The 21,531-nt window shown below is 36.8% G+C and overlaps 1 protein-coding gene across 5 annotated transcripts in view; it reads left to right on the forward strand.

Moving 5' to 3' along the window:
• The window catches only part of LOC131438387 (uncharacterized), a 140,994-nt gene that overhangs the window by 72,785 nt on the left and 46,678 nt on the right, over positions 1 to 21,531 (forward strand). For all 5 annotated transcript variants that reach the window (XM_058608396.1, XM_058608394.1, XM_058608398.1 and 2 more), the window contains exons 4-5: positions 7,800 to 8,085; positions 20,922 to 21,085. In XM_058608396.1, coding sequence (XP_058464379.1) covers positions 7,800 to 8,085; positions 20,922 to 21,085 — 450 coding nt within the window. The remainder of the gene's footprint in view (positions 1 to 7,799; positions 8,086 to 20,921; positions 21,086 to 21,531) is intronic.

The following is a 21,531-nucleotide window of genomic DNA, read 5'->3' on the forward strand; positions in this document are numbered from 1 at the left end:
TCTTTAGTTTTGTTTTTAATTAAATTATGTGTTTTATGTTTTTAATAATGTCATGTGACTATTAGTTTTAGATGTATTGTGATGATTATTTTGTGTTGTTTTTTTTTAAAGATGGTGGTTTTTGCGCCCGTTTGAGAATGACATATATTATGTTAAACTTAAATGGGTTTTTCTCCACCAATATCCATGAAAATTTCGTATCCGATGAATATTACAATAATAAATAAATAAAGAAATAATAAATAAATAAATAAACAAAAACAGCAGACCCAATAACTCTGATTGATTAATGTGAAATGGACCTATTTATACTAATCACTTAAACCGGAAGTTGGATCTGACTGAAAAGCAAGATGTGTTATATGAGTTTAAAACTTTTCATTCGATTCTTAGATGATTCCTAGATTTCATTTGAATCTTAGATCGGTTTAGCCATCTACTAGAAAAATGATCAAATGCAAATGCGTGTGTGGCAATAGTTTCACACAATTTTCTCGGATATGGTTCAACCGTTTCCTACAAACTCAGATTCATATGAAAAATCGTATGCTCCCAAACAAGGTCCCTGAATTATGTTTGGATCCGACTTCTGGTTCCGGAATGACAGGATGATATGTGAAACGAAATTAAAATAGTGTTACTCATTTTGATGGCGAACGAACTGATTCGAATGGTATATGGGTGTTATGTTCTTCTAGTTCTGTGTTTTTTGGGCATCTCTTATGGATCAGCCGAACACATTTTAACTGATGTTATGGGTTTGAAACGTGTCACTTCAGCCAGAAAAGCTGAATTTCATTCAAAAACAGCATCGTGTTGATGTGGCCAAAGAGATGATTTCCAACGCAGATAGTGACCCCACATTCATAGAATGCATCATAACTGGTGATCAGGTGTGGATCTATGAATATGACGTCGAAACCGCACAACAATCGACCGAATGGCGCTTCGAAGGCGAGCCGTTGTTCTAAATTTTCATCCATTATAAAAATCGCCACACGAAAATTTTTCAACTTCTTTGTATAGACGCCAAATAAAAGCTAATCGCTGTCAAAATTTGACAGAATGTGTATAAAAGTGTTGCCAACGTTGAGAGAATAAAAGTTTACCGATTGGACAAGCGCGGAAATTTTAAAATGAAAATTCCGGTTCTTTTTTGATCATAAGGTATACCAATGGACAACGGTGCTTCACACCAACCCCAAGCAACCCCAGTACACCTGTGACAGCCACCAACAACAATGAAGCACCTTCAACGAATCCATCATCATCCCCTATAGAACAAAGTACACCAGCTGCAGTTAACAACTTACCCTCCAACCAACCAGCAATTGCAACCAATGTACAACAAGGTGCATCTACAGCAACTAGCAACGAAAAGAAGACGGAAATCGACAAGAATACCATCGATGCGGCAATGTATGACGAGACGAACCACGAACGAAGTGCCCCTCAATCCTCGCAGAAGGGAAATGGAAGCTCCTCTCCCCCTAGAAAAAGGGTGACAATGAGATTCAACTAAAAAAAAATATTTAAAAAATTGGCTCAATAGGTCACGTAAAGCTTGTACGCAAATAGACCTGAATAAAAATATCTTTTAAATATAAAATGCACAAAACTCCTACTGCTTGAACAGGAAAAAAAAGTCGCTCACCCAAAAAGGTCGTTATCTTCGTTAAAAATGGACGGATTTTAACAATCTATGGCTTGTTGAATCTGGAAACATATTCTGTTTTCAAGGTCAAGTGTTTCAGATACTGTCAAAAAACTGAAAATTTTGACATAAAACTTCGTATAACTCAAAAAGTAAACATCCGATCTCAAAACCATTCAATAGCGTTCTGGGTGACGGAGAGATTTTTCATTTGCGACTAGTTTGATCAAAATCGGTCCAGCCATCTTTGAGATCTTGACCTCTTAGTTGACAACACACATACACATACACGGACTTCCTCTCAGTTTGTCGAGCTGAATCGATTGGTATATGACCAACGGCCCTCCGGGCCTCGGAAAATTTTTCTAAAGTTTGAGCGAATTCTATACCTATATTTTATAGATATAAAAAAAGGTAAAAACGACTCTTAATGCTTCAAGTGGTGTGACAATGCCTTTCTCTTGCTATTCTGTCTCATTGAATCTTGTTTCTTTTCATTGAGATCATTTTTGACACGAATTTCGAAAGTCTGTTGACATAAATTCATTCAAATTCGGGTCGATCAAATCTGAAAAAATTGTGCGAATTGAAAACAAAGCTCTATTTGTCGGTTACGTCTCCTATATGATTATATCTTCAAACCCAGAAGTGTTAGCCATATAATCTTCGAAGTATATCAATGATCTAAAGTAGCTTAAAAATGAGCCTGTTGAAAGCGGTTCTGCTATCACCAAAAAATAGGCGTGTAGAAAAAAGTGCGGTATGTCGATTACGTCACTTCTACGATTCTATCTCCGGAATTGAAAACGTCAGACATGTCAGGAAGCTTTAGCCTAAACCCAGTAGATTTGAGACGAGTTTAAGTTTGATAAATTGGTTTAGCTATTTCTCGGAGATGATCGGATAGGAGGTTTAACAGCTACAAAATGGCGGATTTTTTCGTGAAAAATCGTAGTTTTGACTTTGAACAACCACCAAAAATTCAAAAAAAATCTAACAGAAACGTTGGGGTCTAGAAAAACTTTTACTCTAACTATGCTGCGTTCGTTTGTTTACTTCTGATTAGTCTGTGTTGAGATACAGTGGACACCGCAAATCGTGATTTTTAAGAAGCGTTCTCGAAAATACCTCTTCACCGACTTATTTCTCAATATTTTTCCACGAAAAAAATACAAAATGTAGTTCGAATGATGCTTTTTATCATGCAAAATATTTGAATTTATTTTGTTGAACGATAATTTTGGAAAAATCGCAAAAATGATGTTTTTTTTTCATCGTTTAGACCCCCCCAAGACAGTGTTGCCAAAAAGAGACAAGCTTTTGCACACTCTTTTTTCAAAACTTTTTTAAATATTTTATTGTGACTTCTTCGCGGAAAAAAGGTGGCCGAGTTTGTGTTTTCTTAAACTAGATATCGTTGCTGCCCTCTTCCTTGGGAGAGAGAGACTCTTGTTACTATCTAACGTATTGGCAATTTAAGTCCAAGATCGCCTGTGAAAATGTCAGTTGTTTTTTTTCAAGCAGTACAATTGTTTTGTTCCGTTTGGGTCGGATTTGGAATTTTGCTGGGCGTTGGCCTTGGAATGATATGCCGCGAACAACGATTAGGCGGTGCACAGGAACATGAATCCTCCAAACATGCTAAGACTCCGTCCAATAGAGATATATTGAGCTAGCGTCTAGTGCAGGGGTCGCGAGCCACATGCGACTTTTTGGATGTAAGGTTACGACAAAAGACAGCTCCATTCCGTATGATTTTATTTATTTTAGTAAGTGAATTAAAATGAGAAGAGACAAGGAAATATCTCTCCACTTTAAGGAGAATGTTAATGCCACACTCTACTCTTAATTGGGACTTCATATTTGGTTTTATCCACTTCTGCAATCACTCAATTTTCATTGTAGTCCTTGGACAAGTCCTCAACCGACATCAGGAGTCTACGGTGGTAAATTTTTAATAATCTTGTTGATGTTGAGATTTAGGCTGAACATGTATTTCTACCGAGGGTTTGACGGCACGCTGGATGAAACGTTTACTACTGGAGAATCAAGAACAGAGGAATCCATGTTTGAAATATAGCAACATCAGAAAAAACTTGACTTCTTGTTCAGTTTCTCATGAGGCTTGTCGTTGTGAACAGGTTTTTGGCAATATTGACAAGTGGCTAGTTGATTGTTGTAGGGACTCAGTGATTTCATTGGATAACGTTGATTGAAAGTCACATAAGAAGATCTTTGAAGGCATGTGTAACAACCGCTCGTCGTTGAGAATACCGGGAAAGGATTGTTCCACACTTTCCTCTCAATGGGGAGAAGTTCTCCTTACTAGAGCTTTGCTTTGCTTCAAAGAAAGCACATAGAACTGCTGAAAACTCAACTTTTGATTAGAGCCAATGAGACCTCTATTTTTATATATCATTCGGCTCAGCTGGACGTCATCGGTAAATGTATTTTTCTAATTGCTCAATTACCTCAAAGATGGCTGAACCGAATTAAACAAACTTAGGTTACTCCCGAGTTATTGATCATGTTCGAAGTTCAAATTGATGTCACTTCTTTTAATATGGATAGTGTGGTAAAAGTGACGTTTTGCACCGTTGTTTTGATTGATGTTGACCCTTTGTATAAGATCATCCTGTCTCTTCGAAACAAAGAGAGAGTATAATTGCCAACGTCACTCTTTCCTCTGCGACAAGACGAAATCAAACTAACGTCTTCAGGGAGCATCAGCAGAATTTCAATTGTCATTCTTTCATCGATGTATTGAAAATCTGTGACGCTGGGATATAAAAAGTGACTAAAATATGACAAATCGAAGTAATTACCCCCCAGAACCTCTTTGGAAACCAAAACTACTACAAATTCGAGCACCAACAGGTAAAAGTCACTGTGAAACCTTTTTCTGTCATTTGCGATTCTCACAGCTTCGGTTGAATATCGACACTGCATACTATGAGATTTTCACTGAAAACTGCAAATGACTGAAAGGGCAAATGAAAGAAAAAACAAAATTTTGAAACTACTGTCCCGCTTATGTCATTGACTGGACATGGATTTCGTTATCATAGTTTGCAAGCGAAGCCGAGAGTGATAGTAATTTCTTGTCATTTTCGTCTATTTTATGTCAATGAAAATGACTTTTATTAACTCTGCTCATGACTTTGCGAAATTTAGATTGTAAGTGTTTCATGTTTTCCATGATTGGGCGTTTCGTCCCACATGTACTCAAATGAAACATATTAAAGGGTTTTGAAAGTATTTTATATATTTTTCATGTCATGCAAGAAACTCTCCTCTAAGTAATAAAATTGTTTGATAACAACAGATTTTGATAGGTGTTGTGTTTTCTGTGAGGCTACTTTTGAAAAATGAGATTTTTGTGTGTTGATAAAACACTGGTTTATAGTAACAAATCTGTGCCAGCGAAGAAATGGCTTGGTAAAATTACTTGGTATTTGTGCTAAGCAAATCAACCATTATTGACTGGTTCATCTGTCAAAATTTTACTTACAGATTTCATCTGTCAAAACTTCATGATATTCAATTGTCTTCAATTCTGTTAGTTATTGTGCTTTCTGTGAGGCTACTTTTCGGAAATTAGAAACAATACATAAAAAAACCCTTCTTAATCCACCTAGTGGTGTGATAATGCCTTTCTCTTCTTTCATAACAGTCTCATGAAAATGTATTTCATAATTTTATTAAATAATTTCGGATACTAATTTCGAAACTAATTGATTCAGATTGATTCGAGTAGTTCACAGAAGCATGCTTCAGTGTTTATGTCACACAGTCAGCATCATTTTTCCAAATTAGTGCTTGACATTTGCGTTGCCTATTTGTAATCAGTGATGCTAATCTAAAAAAAAAGCCTTCTTAGTCCACTTAGTGGAATTTTCATATATCTTGAAAAATCACCATAGGGGGGAGTACATGAAATTTTCGAAATCGAAAAAAAATGTTTGATGCCAAAAGGCTTAGAATTGCATGAAACGTCGAGATTTAGTGTCATCTCGAAAAAAATTTTTTTTGAAAAAATCGACTTTTTGGGACTTAGAAAAAATATGAAAATTTTTCTAAGTCCCAGAAAGTTATTTTTTCAAAAAAAAATTTTTTTGAGATGACACTAAATTTCGATGTTTTATGCAGTTTTAAGAGTTTTGGCATCAAAAAAAAATTTCGATTTTGGAAATTTCATGTACTCCCCCCTATGGTGCTTTTTCAAGATCGAAAATTGTCAAACCTTTACCACCGGGCAGCACCCCTTAAGCATGTCCGATTTAGGTCAAATTTTGCATGAAGGCTTTTTTCGAGGTGCTTGAACTTTTGAGCACTAGAACTTTACGAAAATAGAGTTGATCCCAAAATTTTGGCACCCTTATATATATAAGAGCGGTAAAAATCAACGTGTTTTGTCGGTTACGTCACTTATACCATCATATATCTGGAACCAAAAGTCACAACCATTTGATCTTCGAACTTGATCAACGGCCCGACAGTAGCTTTCAAACGAGCCCAAGTTTGTTAAAATCGGATCAGCCATCTCTGAGAAAATTTAGCGCGTTCAAATACAACGCTTTTTGTCGGTTACGTCACTTATACAATCATATCTCCGGAACCAAAACTCACAACCATTTGATCTTCGAACTTGATCAATGGCCCGACAGTAGCTTTCAAACGAGCCCAAGTTTGTTCAAATCGGTTCAGCCATCTCTGAGAAAATTCAGCGCGTTCAAATACAACGCTTTTTGTCGGTTACGTCACTTATACAATCATATCTCCGGAACCAAAACTCACAACCATTTGATCTTCGAACTTGATCAACGGCCCGACAGTAGCTTTCAAACGAGCCCATGTTTGTTAAAATCGGATCAGCCATCTCTGAGAAAATTGAGCGCGTTCAAATACAACGCTTTTTGTCGGTTACGTCACTTATACAATCATATCTCCGGAACCAAAACTCACAACCATTTGATCTTCGAACTTGATCAACGGCCCGATAGTAGCTTTCGAACGAGCCCAAGTTTGTTAAAATCGGTTCAGCCATCTCTGAGAAAATTGAGCGCGTTCAAATATCTTCGAAAAGTGCACATACATACACACACATACATACACACACACATACACACAGACATTTTCCGATCTCGACGAACTGAGTCGAATGGTATATAACACTATGGGTCTCCGAGGCACCGTTCGAAAGTCGGTTTTTCCAGCAATTCTAATACCTTTCTATAGAGAAAGGCAAAAAGAATTCGTTCGTTGATAATACATTGTTTTCAAGTAAAAAACAAATCCGTACAAGCCAAAAATTGCGGATAATGCTAAGCAAATTAATTATTATTGACTACTGAATTAAAACGTGATCGTGCAATCATTGATGATGCACCTCGCTCTAGTCGTCCAATTGGAGCTGTTCTTCCGAAAATTGTCTCGTAAGATCATTGCATCGTTATAGAAAGTCGAAAAACGAAGTTGCAGGAGATAGGAACATTTGAATACGAGACAATGCCTTGCAAAGTTGATTCAGCGTTTTCTCATAATTGATAAAAAAACAACACGTATTGTTGGGTCACAAGAGTGTTTTGGGTTCATACGTTACATTGGATGAAGCATGGATCCATTATTGTACATATCAGTTAAATCTTCAGTTCACCGAAAGGATAGCAGTTGGTGAAATTCAACCAAAGAGGTCTGTGAAAAATCTATGAAAACGCTTTCCTTAGAACCAAAAACGATTGAACAATTGACAAGTAGTATAAAATCAATTTCATACCTATAAAGCAAATACAATCCTAGGTGCTAATAGTGTCAGACAATATATGTCCCACAACTATAAGTCGACTATTTTTATTAAAATACTAGAGTGCCATTGCAGGGATTCTGCGGTTCATTATAGCAAATTGAATACCGTGTTCTATGCAGAATATAAATTCACAATGTCCATGAATCGGGTTGTGTTCGGTGCCAATTATAGAGTCGTTGGACGGCTAAATGCTATACTATAATTACCATCCGATTATCTTTTTCAATGATACACCACAGAAATAAAACCATCCATTAATTTATTTATACGTTTCGCCCCAACCGCAGTTCTAGTACATAACTGATTCTTCGTCTCTCCTTGCATTTCGATCCATTGCAGAAAAATCCATGCGACATGTCGTGACCATTGCTGTCGGAAGAAAAAATTCAACCGCTCCATCGAGCCTACGTTTCAGAATGCCGTTGCCGCGGTGTTCCGTCACAGTTCCATCGCGTCTATCCGAACGAAATCAGCCTCCGGCGAAGCACATCTCGAGCCGGCTGGCAGGATATCCTCAACACCACTGCAACTGATGACACCTGTCAGCGCTAGCGGCGGCAGCTCTTCGTCACAAACTCATCCGACGTCGGCACGCGTTCACTCGAGCCGGGATTGCACCGCCGATGTACGTAAATCTAGCTACAATACGGACTGGTACTGACCATGAAGTTTACAGGTTCATGACTACACTAGCAAACGATACGGTGTCGGGTTGCGTATGGTATGGAACGAACAATAAAATAGTTGAAACAATTTCCATTAAAAACGTTAACGGTTCCGTGCTGAGATAAACGCAAACGAGGCATTTAGTTGCAGCCGTTGGTACCAGTTCAAGATGATTTGAGGAATGGAATTGCAATGCCGAATCCGTCTGGTTCTAGTATTGCATTTAAACTAGTTTATGATGTTATACAAGGGATATGGTATGACATGTGTCATTTTTTTAATTCGATGCACATTATAATAATAGTTTAGGAAACTACTTATTATTTAGAGTACTAATTGTATAGTTGATCCACATCTTACATTTCATACTACTGACTTCATAGTAGCTGAGCAATTTCGGAAATTAACAGGCAGAAAATGTGATAACATTAGAATTGATTTGCTCCGATTTGGATAAAGTTTCACACACAACTTCAGTATGACAGGCACTGCACAGTGGTTCAAAAGCGCAATTTCACGCTCTTAATCGATAACTGATAGAACCGAGGTTTTTGAGGTAGAGTATCTTAAGTAAAATTGCTCAGAATGATAGACGCCATCTTTTGGCTAATTTTATTTATGTGATTAATCCCCCTAAAAGTGAGATAAATATATTATTTTAGTTCAGAGCCAACATAGGAGCTAAGTTACCTCGACAAAATTATTCAGAAAGTTATTTCAAACAAATTTGCTGAAGATACTATTCCAGTAACTTGAGTGTAATTCATGATATAATGTATTTTCTGAAAAAGGTGTTCTAAAACCAATTTTTGTAAGAAAACACATATATTTTCAATTTATATGAGTTTTTCATGTTATACAAAGTTTTTCATCATTAAAAACTACACAACTTTCTCACACATACTAACAGTTCGGCTGAAAAGTTCGTATCGTTTAATAGAAACACACATTTTTTTGCCAAAATTCTTCATTATTATTTAACATAATTGCCATCAGATGCGATACAGTGATTATAGCGATCTTCCAACTTTTCGATACCATTTTTGTAGTACGATTTGTCCTTTGCCTCAAAATAGGCCTCAGTTTCAGCGATTACCTCTTCATTGCTTCTAAATTTTTTACCAGCGAGCATTCTCTTGAGGTCTGAGAACAGGAAAAAGTCGCTGGGGGCCAAATCTGGAGAATACGGTGGATGAGGGAGCAATTCGAAGCCCAATTCGTTCAATTTCAGCATGGTTTTCATCGACTTGTGACACGGTGCATTGTGTTGATTGTGAGCTCACGCGGCACCCATTTTGCACAAAGCTTTCTCATATCCAAATATTCGTGAATAATATGTCCAACACGTTTCTTTGATATCTTTAGGGTGTCAGCTATCTCGATCAACTTCACTTTACGGTCATTGAAAATCATTTTGTGGATTTTTTCACGTTTTCATCGGTAACAGCCTCTTTTGGGCGTCCACTGCGTTCATCGTCTTCGGTGCTCATATGACCAGTACGAAATTTTGCAAACCACTTACGAATTGTTGCTTCGCCCGGTGCAGAGTCTGGATAACACTCATCAAGCCATTTTTTGGTATCGGCGGCACTTTTTTTCATCAAAAAGTAGTGTTTCATCAACACACGAAATTCCTTTTTTTTCATTTTTTTCACAATAACAAAAGTAGCTTCATTCAAAATGCAATATCTCACAAACTAATAATCAGACAGCTGTCAAATTAATACACGTATCTTTTGAAGGTTGGTGCTAACTGAAAATGGTATGGATTTAATTCTAGTGGCGCCCTCTCATAGAAACGATACGGACTTTTCAGCCGATCTGTTATGCTGCTATCATTTCAGTTTGATGAAATAGAGCAGGTTTTCGTGTTTTTTAAATAAAATTCTAACTTGTCTATTATCAAAAGGCGCAGGAAGGTGCAGATGAGACTACCTACATATTAAACTACTTCAAAAGAGCTTTCATACCGTGGTTGAGTTACTCGTCTGCGGTCGTCTGCAGGCGAGATATGTTCTTTTCAAATACCCTTGCCCTTGATATTTGCAATGATAAGGTTCATTGTATATCAGTAATTCAACCAGAGAGAGCTCTTTCAAAGTAGTTTAATATGTAGGTAGTCTCATCTGCACTTTTCTGCGCCTTTTGATGATAGATATGTTTTGTCAAAAAACATGGAAAATGGTTCTATTTCATTAAACTGAAAAGATAGCAGCATAGTATGTTTGAGAAAGTTGTGTAATTTTTAATGATGAAAAACTTTGTATGAAATGAAATACTCATATAAATTGAAAATATATGTGTTTTCTTACAAAAACTGGTTTTAGAACACCCTTGTCAGAAAATATATTATATCATGAATCACACTCAAGTTACGGGAATAGTATCTTCAGCAAATTTGTTTGAAATACTTTTTGAAGAACTTTGTCGAAGTAACTTAGCCTCTATGTTGGCTCTGAACTAAAATAATATTTTTATCTCACTTTAGGGGGATTAATCACATAAATAAAATTAGCCAAAAGATGGCGTCTATCATTCTGAGCAACTTTGCTGAAAATACTGTACCTCAAAAACCTCGTTCCTATCAGTTATCAATTAAGAGCGTGAAATCGCGCGTTTGAATCACTGTGCAGTGCGGTAAAACTTCATTTCAATCGAATATTATTAGACGAGAACGAAATTTATGGCCATTGACTGTCAGCATATCCATTTGACTTTTGTTGCGATAGGCTAATGAAGCTCCCAGAATAGTTCGTCAATTGAATAACCGTATACCTATAGTCACTTGAAGTTTTCCTTGCTCTGTTTCAACTGCCAAGTTGAAGTTCTATGTGTTTCATTGTCACAGTCTGCCTCTGGCGCCCGAGGCAGACTCAAAAATAATTGCCCCCTCCAATTTTTTAACAAGGACCATGAAGACGAACACACATTATTTCGTTTTGCTGTAATGTTATTTCAAGTAACATTTTCAATTTTAGTTAATACTTAGTAGTTCTATTGAGTGTTACATCATAAATCCCGCATTGGAACTGTAAACGCCACAACGCCATTTTGAAAACCATTTTAAGATCATATTGCAGCCAAGTGGGCAGTTCCCACAGGAACAAAAAAATACGACTACCATCGACAAGTACTCACGTCATCTGGACATTGTCCATTGTCCCTATGTAAGATTCATCCTATAAGCCACTACCGACTAAAACTGAAGACTGGATCCCTCAGAGTTTCGATTGTTAGCATACGACAATGTGAACCAAAAACAACAACGTTACAATTCATGAAATTATCCTAGTCTTAAGGGGCGGGTAGGGTCTAACACTAATCATTTACTATTTTCTTTATATTTTCATATAGTAAAACATTTCAAGAATATTCTGTGAAATTTTCAAGTCTATCGGAACCAAACTCAGCAAGTTATGGGCATTCATCTTTACTTATCTCATACTGCGAAGAAATAAGAGCTTTGCACACAGACCCAAGATTTCTGCTTCGATTGACTTAAAAACTAGACGAAACATTCTTAAATTGTTTCATCATAACAGATTCTGAAAGAAAATATATGATTTTTTGAAAATGTTAGACCCTACGGGCTCCCTGGAGTAATAAATTGTTTCAATTGATTTTATAGACAAAAAACTTTGGACGCGTTTTTCTAGACAGCAGGTTTTGAAAGTCCGTGTCCATCATTTACCAAACCAAATTTTTCAAATTTTGCACACACTTTCTACACATAAAAAACCACACCCCAACGATTTCCTTTTTGTTGTTTGTTACTTTGGGGAGGTTTTACAGCTACAAAATGGCGGATTTTTTTCGTGAAAAATCGTAGTTTTCACTTTGAACAGCCACCGAAAATTCAAAAACCCTTCTTAATCCACCTAGTGGTGTGATAATGCCTTTCTCTTCTTTCATAACAGTCTCATGAAAATATGTTTCATACTTTTATTAAATAATTTTGGATACTAATTTTGACACCAATTGATTCAGATTGATTCGAGTAGTTCACAAAAGCATGCTTCAGTGTTTATGTCACACAGTCAGCATCATTTTTCCAAACTAGTGCTTGACATTTGCGTTGCCTATTTGTATGAGAACAGTGATGCTAATCTAAAATAAAAAAAGCCTTCTTAGTCCACTTAGTGAAATTTTCATATATCTTGAAAAATCACCATAGGGGGGAGTACATGAAATTTTCGAAATCGAAAAAAAATTTTTGATGCCAAAAGGCTTAGAATTGCATGAAACGTCGAGATTTAGTGTCATCTCGAAAAAAAATTTTTTTGAAAAAGTCGACTTTTTGGGACTTAGAAAAAATATGAAAATTTTTCTAAGTCCCAGAAAGTTGATTTTTTCAAAAAAAAATTTTTTCGGGATAACACTAAATTTCGATGTTTTATGCAGTTTTAAGAGTTTTGGCATCAAAAAAAATTTTTTATTTTGGAAATTTCATGTACTCCCCCCTATGGTGCTTTTTCAAGATCGATAATTGTCAAACCTTTACCACCGGGCAGCACCCCTTAAGCATGTCCAATTTAGGTCAAATTTTGCATGAAGGCTTTTTTCGAGGTGCTTGAACTTTTGAGCACTAGAACTTTACGAAAATAGAGTTGATCCCAAAATTTTGGCACCCTTATATATACAAGAGCGGTAAAAATCAACGTGTTTTGTCGGTTACGTCACTTATACAATCATATTTCTGGAACCAAAAGTCACAGCCATTTGATCTTCGAACTTGATCAATGGCTCGCCAGTAGCTTTCAAACGAGTCCAAGTTTGTTAAAATCGGATCAGCCATCTCTGAGAAAATTGAGCGCGTTCAAATACAACGCTTTTTGTCGGTTACGTCACTTATACAATCATATCTCCGGAACCAAAAGTCACAGCCATTTGATCTTCGAACTTGATCAATGGTCCGACAGTAGCTTTCAAACGAGCCCAAGTTTGTTAAAATCGGTTCAGCCATCTCTGAGAAAATTGAGCGCGTTCAAATAGCACGATTTTTGTCGGTTACGTCACTTATACAATCATATCTCATACAATTTTGGGACTTAGAAAAAATATGAAAAGTCCCAGAAAGTTGATTTTTTCAAAAAAAAATTTTTTCGGGATAACACTAAATTTCGATGTTTTATGCAGTTTTAAGAGTTTTGGCATCAAAAAAAATTTTTTATTTTGGAAATTTCATGTACTCCCCCCTATGGTGCTTTTTCAAGATCGATAATTGTCAAACCTTTACCACCGGGCAGCACCCCTTAAGCATGTCCGATTTAGGTCAAATTTTGCATGAAGGCTTTTTTCGAGGTGCTTAAACTTTTGAGCACTAGAACTTTACGAAAATAGAGTTGATCCCAAAATTTTGGCACCCTTATATATACAAGAGCGGTAAAAATCAACGTGTTTTGTCGGTTACGTCACTTATACAATCATATTTCTGGAACCAAAAGTCACAACCATTTGATCTTCGAACTTGATCAATGGCACGACAGTAGCTTTCAAACGAGTCCAAGTTTGTTCAAATCGGTTCAGCCATCTCTGAGAAAATTGAGCGCGTTCAAATACAACGCTTTTTGTCGGTTACGTCACTTATAGAATCATATCTCCTGAACCAAAAATCACAGCCATTTGATCTTCGAACTTGATCAATGGCCCGACAGTAGCTTTCAAACGAGCCCAAGTTTGTTCAAATCGGTTCAGCCATCTCTGAGAAAATTGAGCGCGTTCAAATATCTTCGAAAAGTGCACACACATACACACACACACACATACACACACACACACATACACACACACACACACACAGACATTTTCCGATCTCGACGAACTGAGTCGAATGGTATATAACACTATGGGTCTCCGAGGCTCCGTTCGAAAGTCGGTTTTTCCAGCAATTCTAATACCTTTCTATAGAGAAAGGCAAAAACCCTTCTTAGTCCACTTAGTGGAATTTTCATATATCTTGAAAAATCACCATAGGAGGGAGTACATGAAATTTTCGAAATCGAAAAAAAATTTTTGATGCCAAAAGGCTTAGAATTGCATGAAACGTCGAGATTTAGTGTCATCTCGAAAAAAAATTTTTTTGAAAAAGTCGACTTTTTGGGACTTAGAAAAAATATGAAAATTTTTCTAAGTCCCAGAAAGTTGATTTTTTCAAAAAAAAATTTTTTCGGGATAACACTAAATTTCGATGTTTTATGCAGTTTTAAGAGTTTTGGCATCAAAAAAAATTTTTTATTTTGGAAATTTCATGTACTCCCCCCTATGGTGCTTTTTCAAGATCGATAATTGTCAAACCTTTACCACCGGGCAGCACCCCTTAAGCATGTCCGATTTAGGTCAAATTTTGCATGAAGGCTTTTTTCGAGGTGCTTAAACTTTTGAGCACTAGAACTTTACGAAAATAGAGTTGATCCCAAAATTTTGGCACCCTTATATATACAAGAGCGGTAAAAATCAACGTGTTTTGTCGGTTACGTCACTTATACAATCATATTTCTGGAACCAAAAGTCACAACCATTTGATCTTCGAACTTGATCAATGGCACGACAGTAGCTTTCAAACGAGCCCAAGTTTGTTGAAATCGGATCAGCCATCTCTGAGAAAATTGAGCGCGTTCAAATACAACGCTTTTTGTCGGTTACGTCACTTATAGAATCATATCTCCGGAACCAAAAATCACAGCCATTTGATCTTCGAACTTGATCAATGGCCCGACAGTAGCTTTCAAACGAGCCCAAGTTTGTTCAAATCGGTTCAGCCATCTCTGAGAAAATTGAGCGCGTTCAAATACAACGCTTTTTGTCGGTTACGTCACTTATAGAATCATATCTCCTGAACCAAAAATCACAGCCATTTGATCTTCGAACTTGATCAATGGCCCGACAGTAGCTTTCAAACGAGCCCAAGTTTGTTCAAATCGGTTCAGCCATCTCTGAGAAAATTGAGCGCGTTCAAATATCTTCGAAAAGTGCACACACATACACACACACACACATACACACACACACACATACACACACACACACACACACAGACATTTTCCGATCTCGACGAACTGAGTCGAATGGTATATAACACTATGGGTCTCCGAGGCTCCGTTCGAAAGTCGGTTTTTCCAGCAATTCTAATACCTTTCTATAGAGAAAGGCAAAAACCCTTCTTAGTCCACTTAGTGGAATTTTCATATATCTTGAAAAATCACCATAGGAGGGAGTACATGAAATTTTCGAAATCGAAAAAAAATTTTTGATGCCAAAAGGCTTAGAATTGCATGAAACGTCGAGATTTAGTGTCATCTCGAAAAAAAATTTTTTTGAAAAAGTCGACTTTTTGGGACTTAGAAAAAATATGAAAATTTTTCTAAGTCCCAGAAAGTTGATTTTTTCAAAAAAAAATTTTTTCGGGATAACACTAAATTTCGATGTTTTATGCAGTTTTAAGAGTTTTGGCATCAAAAAAAATTTTTTATTTTGGAAATTTCATGTACTCCCCCCTATGGTGCTTTTTCAAGATCGATAATTGTCAAACCTTTACCACCGGGCAGCACCCCTTAAGCATGTCCGATTTAGGTCAAATTTTGCATGAAGGCTTTTTTCGAGGTGCTTAAACTTTTGAGCACTAGAACTTTACGAAAATAGAGTTGATCCCAAAATTTTGGCACCCTTATATATACAAGAGCGGTAAAAATCAACGTGTTTTGTCGGTTACGTCACTTATACAATCATATTTCTGGAACCAAAAGTCACAACCATTTGATCTTCGAACTTGATCAATGGCACGACAGTAGCTTTCAAACGAGCCCAAGTTTGTTGAAATCGGATCAGCCATCTCTGAGAAAATTGAGCGCGTTCAAATACAACGCTTTTTGTCGGTTACGTCACTTATAGAATCATATCTCCGGAACCAAAAATCACAGCCATTTGATCTTCGAACTTGATCAATGGCCCGACAGTAGCTTTCAAACGAGCCCAAGTTTGTTCAAATCGGTTCAGCCATCTCTGAGAAAATTGAGCGCGTTCAAATACAACGCTTTTTGTCGGTTACGTCACTTATAGAATCATATCTCCTGAACCAAAAATCACAGCCATTTGATCTTCGAACTTGATCAATGGCCCGACAGTAGCTTTCAAACGAGCCCAAGTTTGTTCAAATCGGTTCAGCCATCTCTGAGAAAATTGAGCGCGTTCAAATATCTTCGAAAAGTGCACACACATACACACACACACACATACACACACACACACATACACACACACACACACACACACAGACATTTTCCGATCTCGACGAACTGAGTCGAATGGTATATAACACTATGGGTCTCCGAGGCTCCGTTCGAAAGTCGGTTTTTCCAGCAATTCTAATACCTTTCTATAGAGAAAGGCAAAAACATTTAAAAAATCAAACAGAAACGTTGGGGTCTAGAAAAACTTCTACTCTTACTATGCTGCTTTGATTTGTTCAATTTTGATTAATCTGCGCTGATATACAGTGGACACCACAAGTCATGATTTTAAAGAAGTGTCCTCAAAGATACCTCTCTTCCAACTTCTTTCTCAATATTTAGCACGAAAAAAAAAATGCAAAATGTTGTTCAAATGATGCTTTTTATCAGCAAAGCATTTGAATTTATTTTGTTGAACGATAATTCTGAAAAAATGTTTGCACCAATGATTATTTTTTCCATCGTTTAGATCATACACTCCCCTTAAATACAGTTAAGAAATACTCTTGGCATCTTAGAGCTAAGGCAGTTTGCTTCAACAAAAATATTCTGCATCAATAAAAAATTCTGAATTTGGATTTGGGGCCTGGATTCTGGAAATGTATTCTAGATCTGAATTCAGGAGCTGAGCTGGATTCTGGAAATGAGTTCTGGAATTGAATTGTCGGTCTGAATTTTGAAAGCGGAATTCTGGAAATGAATTATGAACCTGAGCCTTAATTTTGAACACTCGACTGACTCCTGGATTCTGGACTTGGATTTTGGGCTTGGATCCTGGATTTGAATTTTAAACTGAACTTCGAAACAGAATTCTGGACCTAAATTATAAAATCTTTATTCTGGCAATGAGGTTTTGACCTAAATTTTAGATTTCGCACTAGAATTACAGAATTTGATTCTGTATCTGAATTATAAATTTGTATTCTTTTTCTGGGAATGAATTCTGGATCCTAGTTCTGAGTTTTTTTTCCAGGACCTGATTTCTGGACTTGAATTATGGACAAGAATCGGGAGTCTGTATCTGATTCAGCAGTGTTCTAGTTCTAGATGCATAATTTATGTCAGTTTTAAAATTTGAATCTAGATTTTATAACAAAAAAAAAACTGGCAGCCCCAGCAGTGTTTTACTTGTGTTTCAAATATACAAAAAATAGAGCGGCATCGTATATCAGTTTTAAATTTGACAGAAGAACTGGTCGAATAAATAAAACTAGAACGGCTTGCTGGGGATACGTTTGTTCCAGTTTCAGTTCGATTATAGATCTTCAATATAAAACTTCTAGCTGCTGAATTTGCTCTAAATGTGCAAATTTTAACTTGTGATCTATCAAGGATGACTAGAACCTTTTTGCCTTTCTCTATAGAAAGGTATTAGAATTGCTGGAAAAACCGACTTTCGAACGGAGCCTCGGAGACCCATAGTGTTATATACCATTCGACTCAGCTCGACGAGATCGGAAAATGTCTGTGTGTGTGTGTGTGTGTGTGTGTGTGTGTGTATGTGTGTGTGTGTGTATGTGTGTGTGTGTGTGTATGTGTGTGCACTTTTCGAAGATATTTGAACGCGCTCAATTTTCTCAGAGATGGCTCAACCGATTTTAACAAACTTAGGCTCGTTTGAAAGCTACTATCGGGGCATTGATCAAGTTCGAAGATAAAATGGCTGTGACTTTTGGTTCCGGAGATATGATTGTATAAGTGACGTAACCGACAAAAAGCGTTGTATTTGAACGCGCTCAATTTTCTCAGAGATGGCTGAACCGATTTGAACAAACTTGGACTCGTTTGAAAGCTACTGGCGGGCCATTGATCAAGTTCGAAGATCAAATGGCTGTGACTTTTGGTTCCGGAGATATGATTGTATAAGTGACGTAATCGACAAAAAGCGTTGTATTTGAACGCGCTCAATTTTCTCAGAGATGGCTGATCCGATTTTAACAAACTTGGGCTCGTTTGAAAGCTACTGTCGGGCCGTTGATCAAGTTCGAAGATCAAATGGTTGTGACTTTTGGTTCCAGATATATGATGGTATAAGTGACGTAACCGACAAAACACGTTGATTTTTACCGCTCTTGTATATATAAGGGTGCCAAAATTTTGGGATCAACTCTATTTTCGTAAAGTTCTAGTGCTCAAAAGTTTAAGCACCTCGAAAAAAGCCTTCATGCAAAATTTGACCTAAATCGGACATGCTTAAGGGGTGCTGCCCGGTGGTAAAGGTTTGACAATTATCGATCTTGAAAAAGCACCATAGGGGGGAGTACATGAAATTTCCAAAATCGAAAATTTTTTTTGATGCCAAAACTCTTAAAACTGCATAAAACATCGAAATTTAGTGTCATCTCAAAAAAAAATTTTTTTGAAAAAATCAACTTTCTGGGACTTAGAAAAATTTTCATATTTTTTCTAAGTCCCAAAAAGTCGATTTTTTCCAAACAATTTTTTTTCGAGATGACACTAAATCTCGACGTTTCATGCAATTCTAAGCCTTTTGGCATCAAAATTTTTTTTTCGATTTTGAAAATTTCATGTACTCCCCCCTATGGTGATTTTTCAAGATATATGAAAATTTCACTAAGTGGACTAAGAAGGCTTTTTTTAGATTAGCATCATTGTTCTCATACAAATAGGCAACGCAAATGTCAAGCACTAGTTTGGAAAAATGATGCTGACTGTGTGACATAAACACTGAAGCATGCTTTTGTGAACTACTCGAGTCAATCTGAATCAATTGGCGTCTAAAATTATTTAATAAATGTATGAAACATATTTTCATGAGACTGTTATGAAAGAAGAGAAAGGCATTATCACACCACTAGGTGGATTAAGAAGGGTTTTGTAACTTCAGGCTGGTGTTTAGATTTCAGTTATTATTATGAAGTAACAGTCACATTTTAACAAAAACAAAATCAAATAATAAATAATAAATCAAACAAAAACCGAATCAAATAACAGTTCGGCTGAAAAGTTCGTATCGTTTAATAGAAACACACATTTTTTTGCCAAAATTCGTTTTTATTATTCAACATAATTGCCATCAGAGGCGATACAGCGATTATAGCGATCTTCCAACTTTTCGATACCATTTTTGTAGTACGATTTGTCCTTTGCCTCAAAATAGGCCTCAGTTTCAGCGATTACCTCTTCATTGCTTCTAAATTTATTACCAGCGAGCATTCTCTTGAGGTCTGAGAACAGGAAAAAGTCACTGGGGGCCAAATCTGGAGAATACGGTGGATGAGGGAGCAATTCGAAGCCCAATTCGTTCAATTTCAGCATGGTTTTCATCGACTTGTGACACGGTGCATTGTCTTGATGAAACAAAACTTGTTTCTTCTTCAAATGAGGCCGTTTTTTGAAATTTCGTCCTTCAAACGCTCTAATAACGCTATATAATAGTCACTGTTGATGGTTTTTCCCTTTTCAAGGTAGTCGATGAAAATTATACCATGCGAATCCCAAAATACAGACGCCATAACCTTACCGGCCGATTGTTGAGTCTTTCCACGCTTTGGGTTCGGTTCATCGCGTGCAGTCCACTCAGCTGACTGTCGATTGGACTCCGCAGTGAAGTGATGGAGCCATGTTTCGTCCATTGTTATATATCGACGAAAAAAATCGGTTTAATTTCGATATAACAGCTCCAAACACTGCTCAGAATCATCAATTCGTTGTTGTTTTTGATCGATTGTGAGCTCACGCGGCACCCATTTTGCACAAAGCTTTCTCATATCCAAATATTCGTGAATAATATGTCCAACACGTTCCTTTGATATCTTTAGGGTGTCAGCTATCTCGATCAACTTCACTTTACGGTCATTGAAAATCATTTTGTGGATTTTTTTCACGTTTTCATCGGTAACAGCCTCTTTTGAACGTCCACTGCGTTCATCGTCTTCGGTGCTCATATGACCAGTACGAAATTTTGCAAACCACTTACGAATTGTTGCTTCGCCCGGTGCAGAGTCTGGATAACACTCATCAAGCCATTTTTTGGTATCGGCGGCACTTTTTTCATCAAAAAGTAGTGTTTCATCAACACACGAAATTCCTTTTTTTCCATTTTTTTCACAATAACAAAAGTAGCTTCACTCAAAATGCAATATCTCACAAACTATTAATTAGACAGCTGTCAAATTTATACACGTATCTTTTGAAGGTTGGTACAAACTGAAAATGGTATGGATTTAATTCTAGTGGCGCCCTCTCATAGAAACGATACGAACTTTTCAGCCGATCTGCTAATCAATAATTAAATCTACGATTTTTGGAATTATTACGTCCAATTTTCCACCCGGTTTTTGTTTAGCACGGTTTACGCAATTATCACGGTTTTGTTTAACACAGATTTTTTCAACACGATACGTAACCCCCATGTAAAAAGGTACCTTAGTGTAAACTGTTGATGTCGAAGGTTTGTTTGTAACATCTTACTGGTCATTGTTTAATTTGTAAAAAGGAATTTATTTTTATTTTAATTAAAATAAGTAATGCTAGGCTTACTTAGGGAAGTAGTCTAACATAAATTTCAAATAGTAATGTTCATTTTTTTTCATTTTATATTAAACAGCCAATCATCGCAACGAACCTTGACAGGTTGGGTCAAGGGGGATCGCTGCCACATCATCTCCCGTGGCTTTACCGAATAGTGTTAATTGAAAAAGCACAGACAATTTGCGTTGGAACGTTGGTACATCCCAATGTGCTGTTGACCACTGCAGTTTGTGTTATCAAGTAAGTATACATTTGTTTCCTAGGATTGTTATTTGGTAGTTTTTAATTGGGAAACTTGTTTCGAGGCTAGTTTCAATGAAATATTGTATAGATTAAATTAAAAGTTCGCACTGAAATTGGTTTTCTGTAGAATGAATCAGGTGTTGAGACGATTATCGCATACTGAAATGAAAATTTATTGCCGAAACTGTAACAATGTGGTGTGAGCATAGTGAAAGAAATTAAAAACTTGGAATTGCTGTCGAAACATGAAACTTATAACCATGTTTCAGTATGCCTGGTAGAATCCAAAAATTCCTTGGATAGTGAAATTGTTGTTGACAACTTCAGGCGCTTCGAATACATCGGGGCAGACAAACAGAACACGGGAGCAGCCGTTAGTAAGGGGGTGGGAGCGAAGTCCTTTTTGTTGCCTGCGCTGCTGCAAAGCCAACATTGCTACGTAT

The sequence above is a fragment of the Malaya genurostris genome, chromosome 3 (assembly GCF_030247185.1).
Source record: "Malaya genurostris strain Urasoe2022 chromosome 3, Malgen_1.1, whole genome shotgun sequence".
Taxonomy (NCBI): Eukaryota; Metazoa; Arthropoda; class Insecta; order Diptera; family Culicidae; genus Malaya; species Malaya genurostris.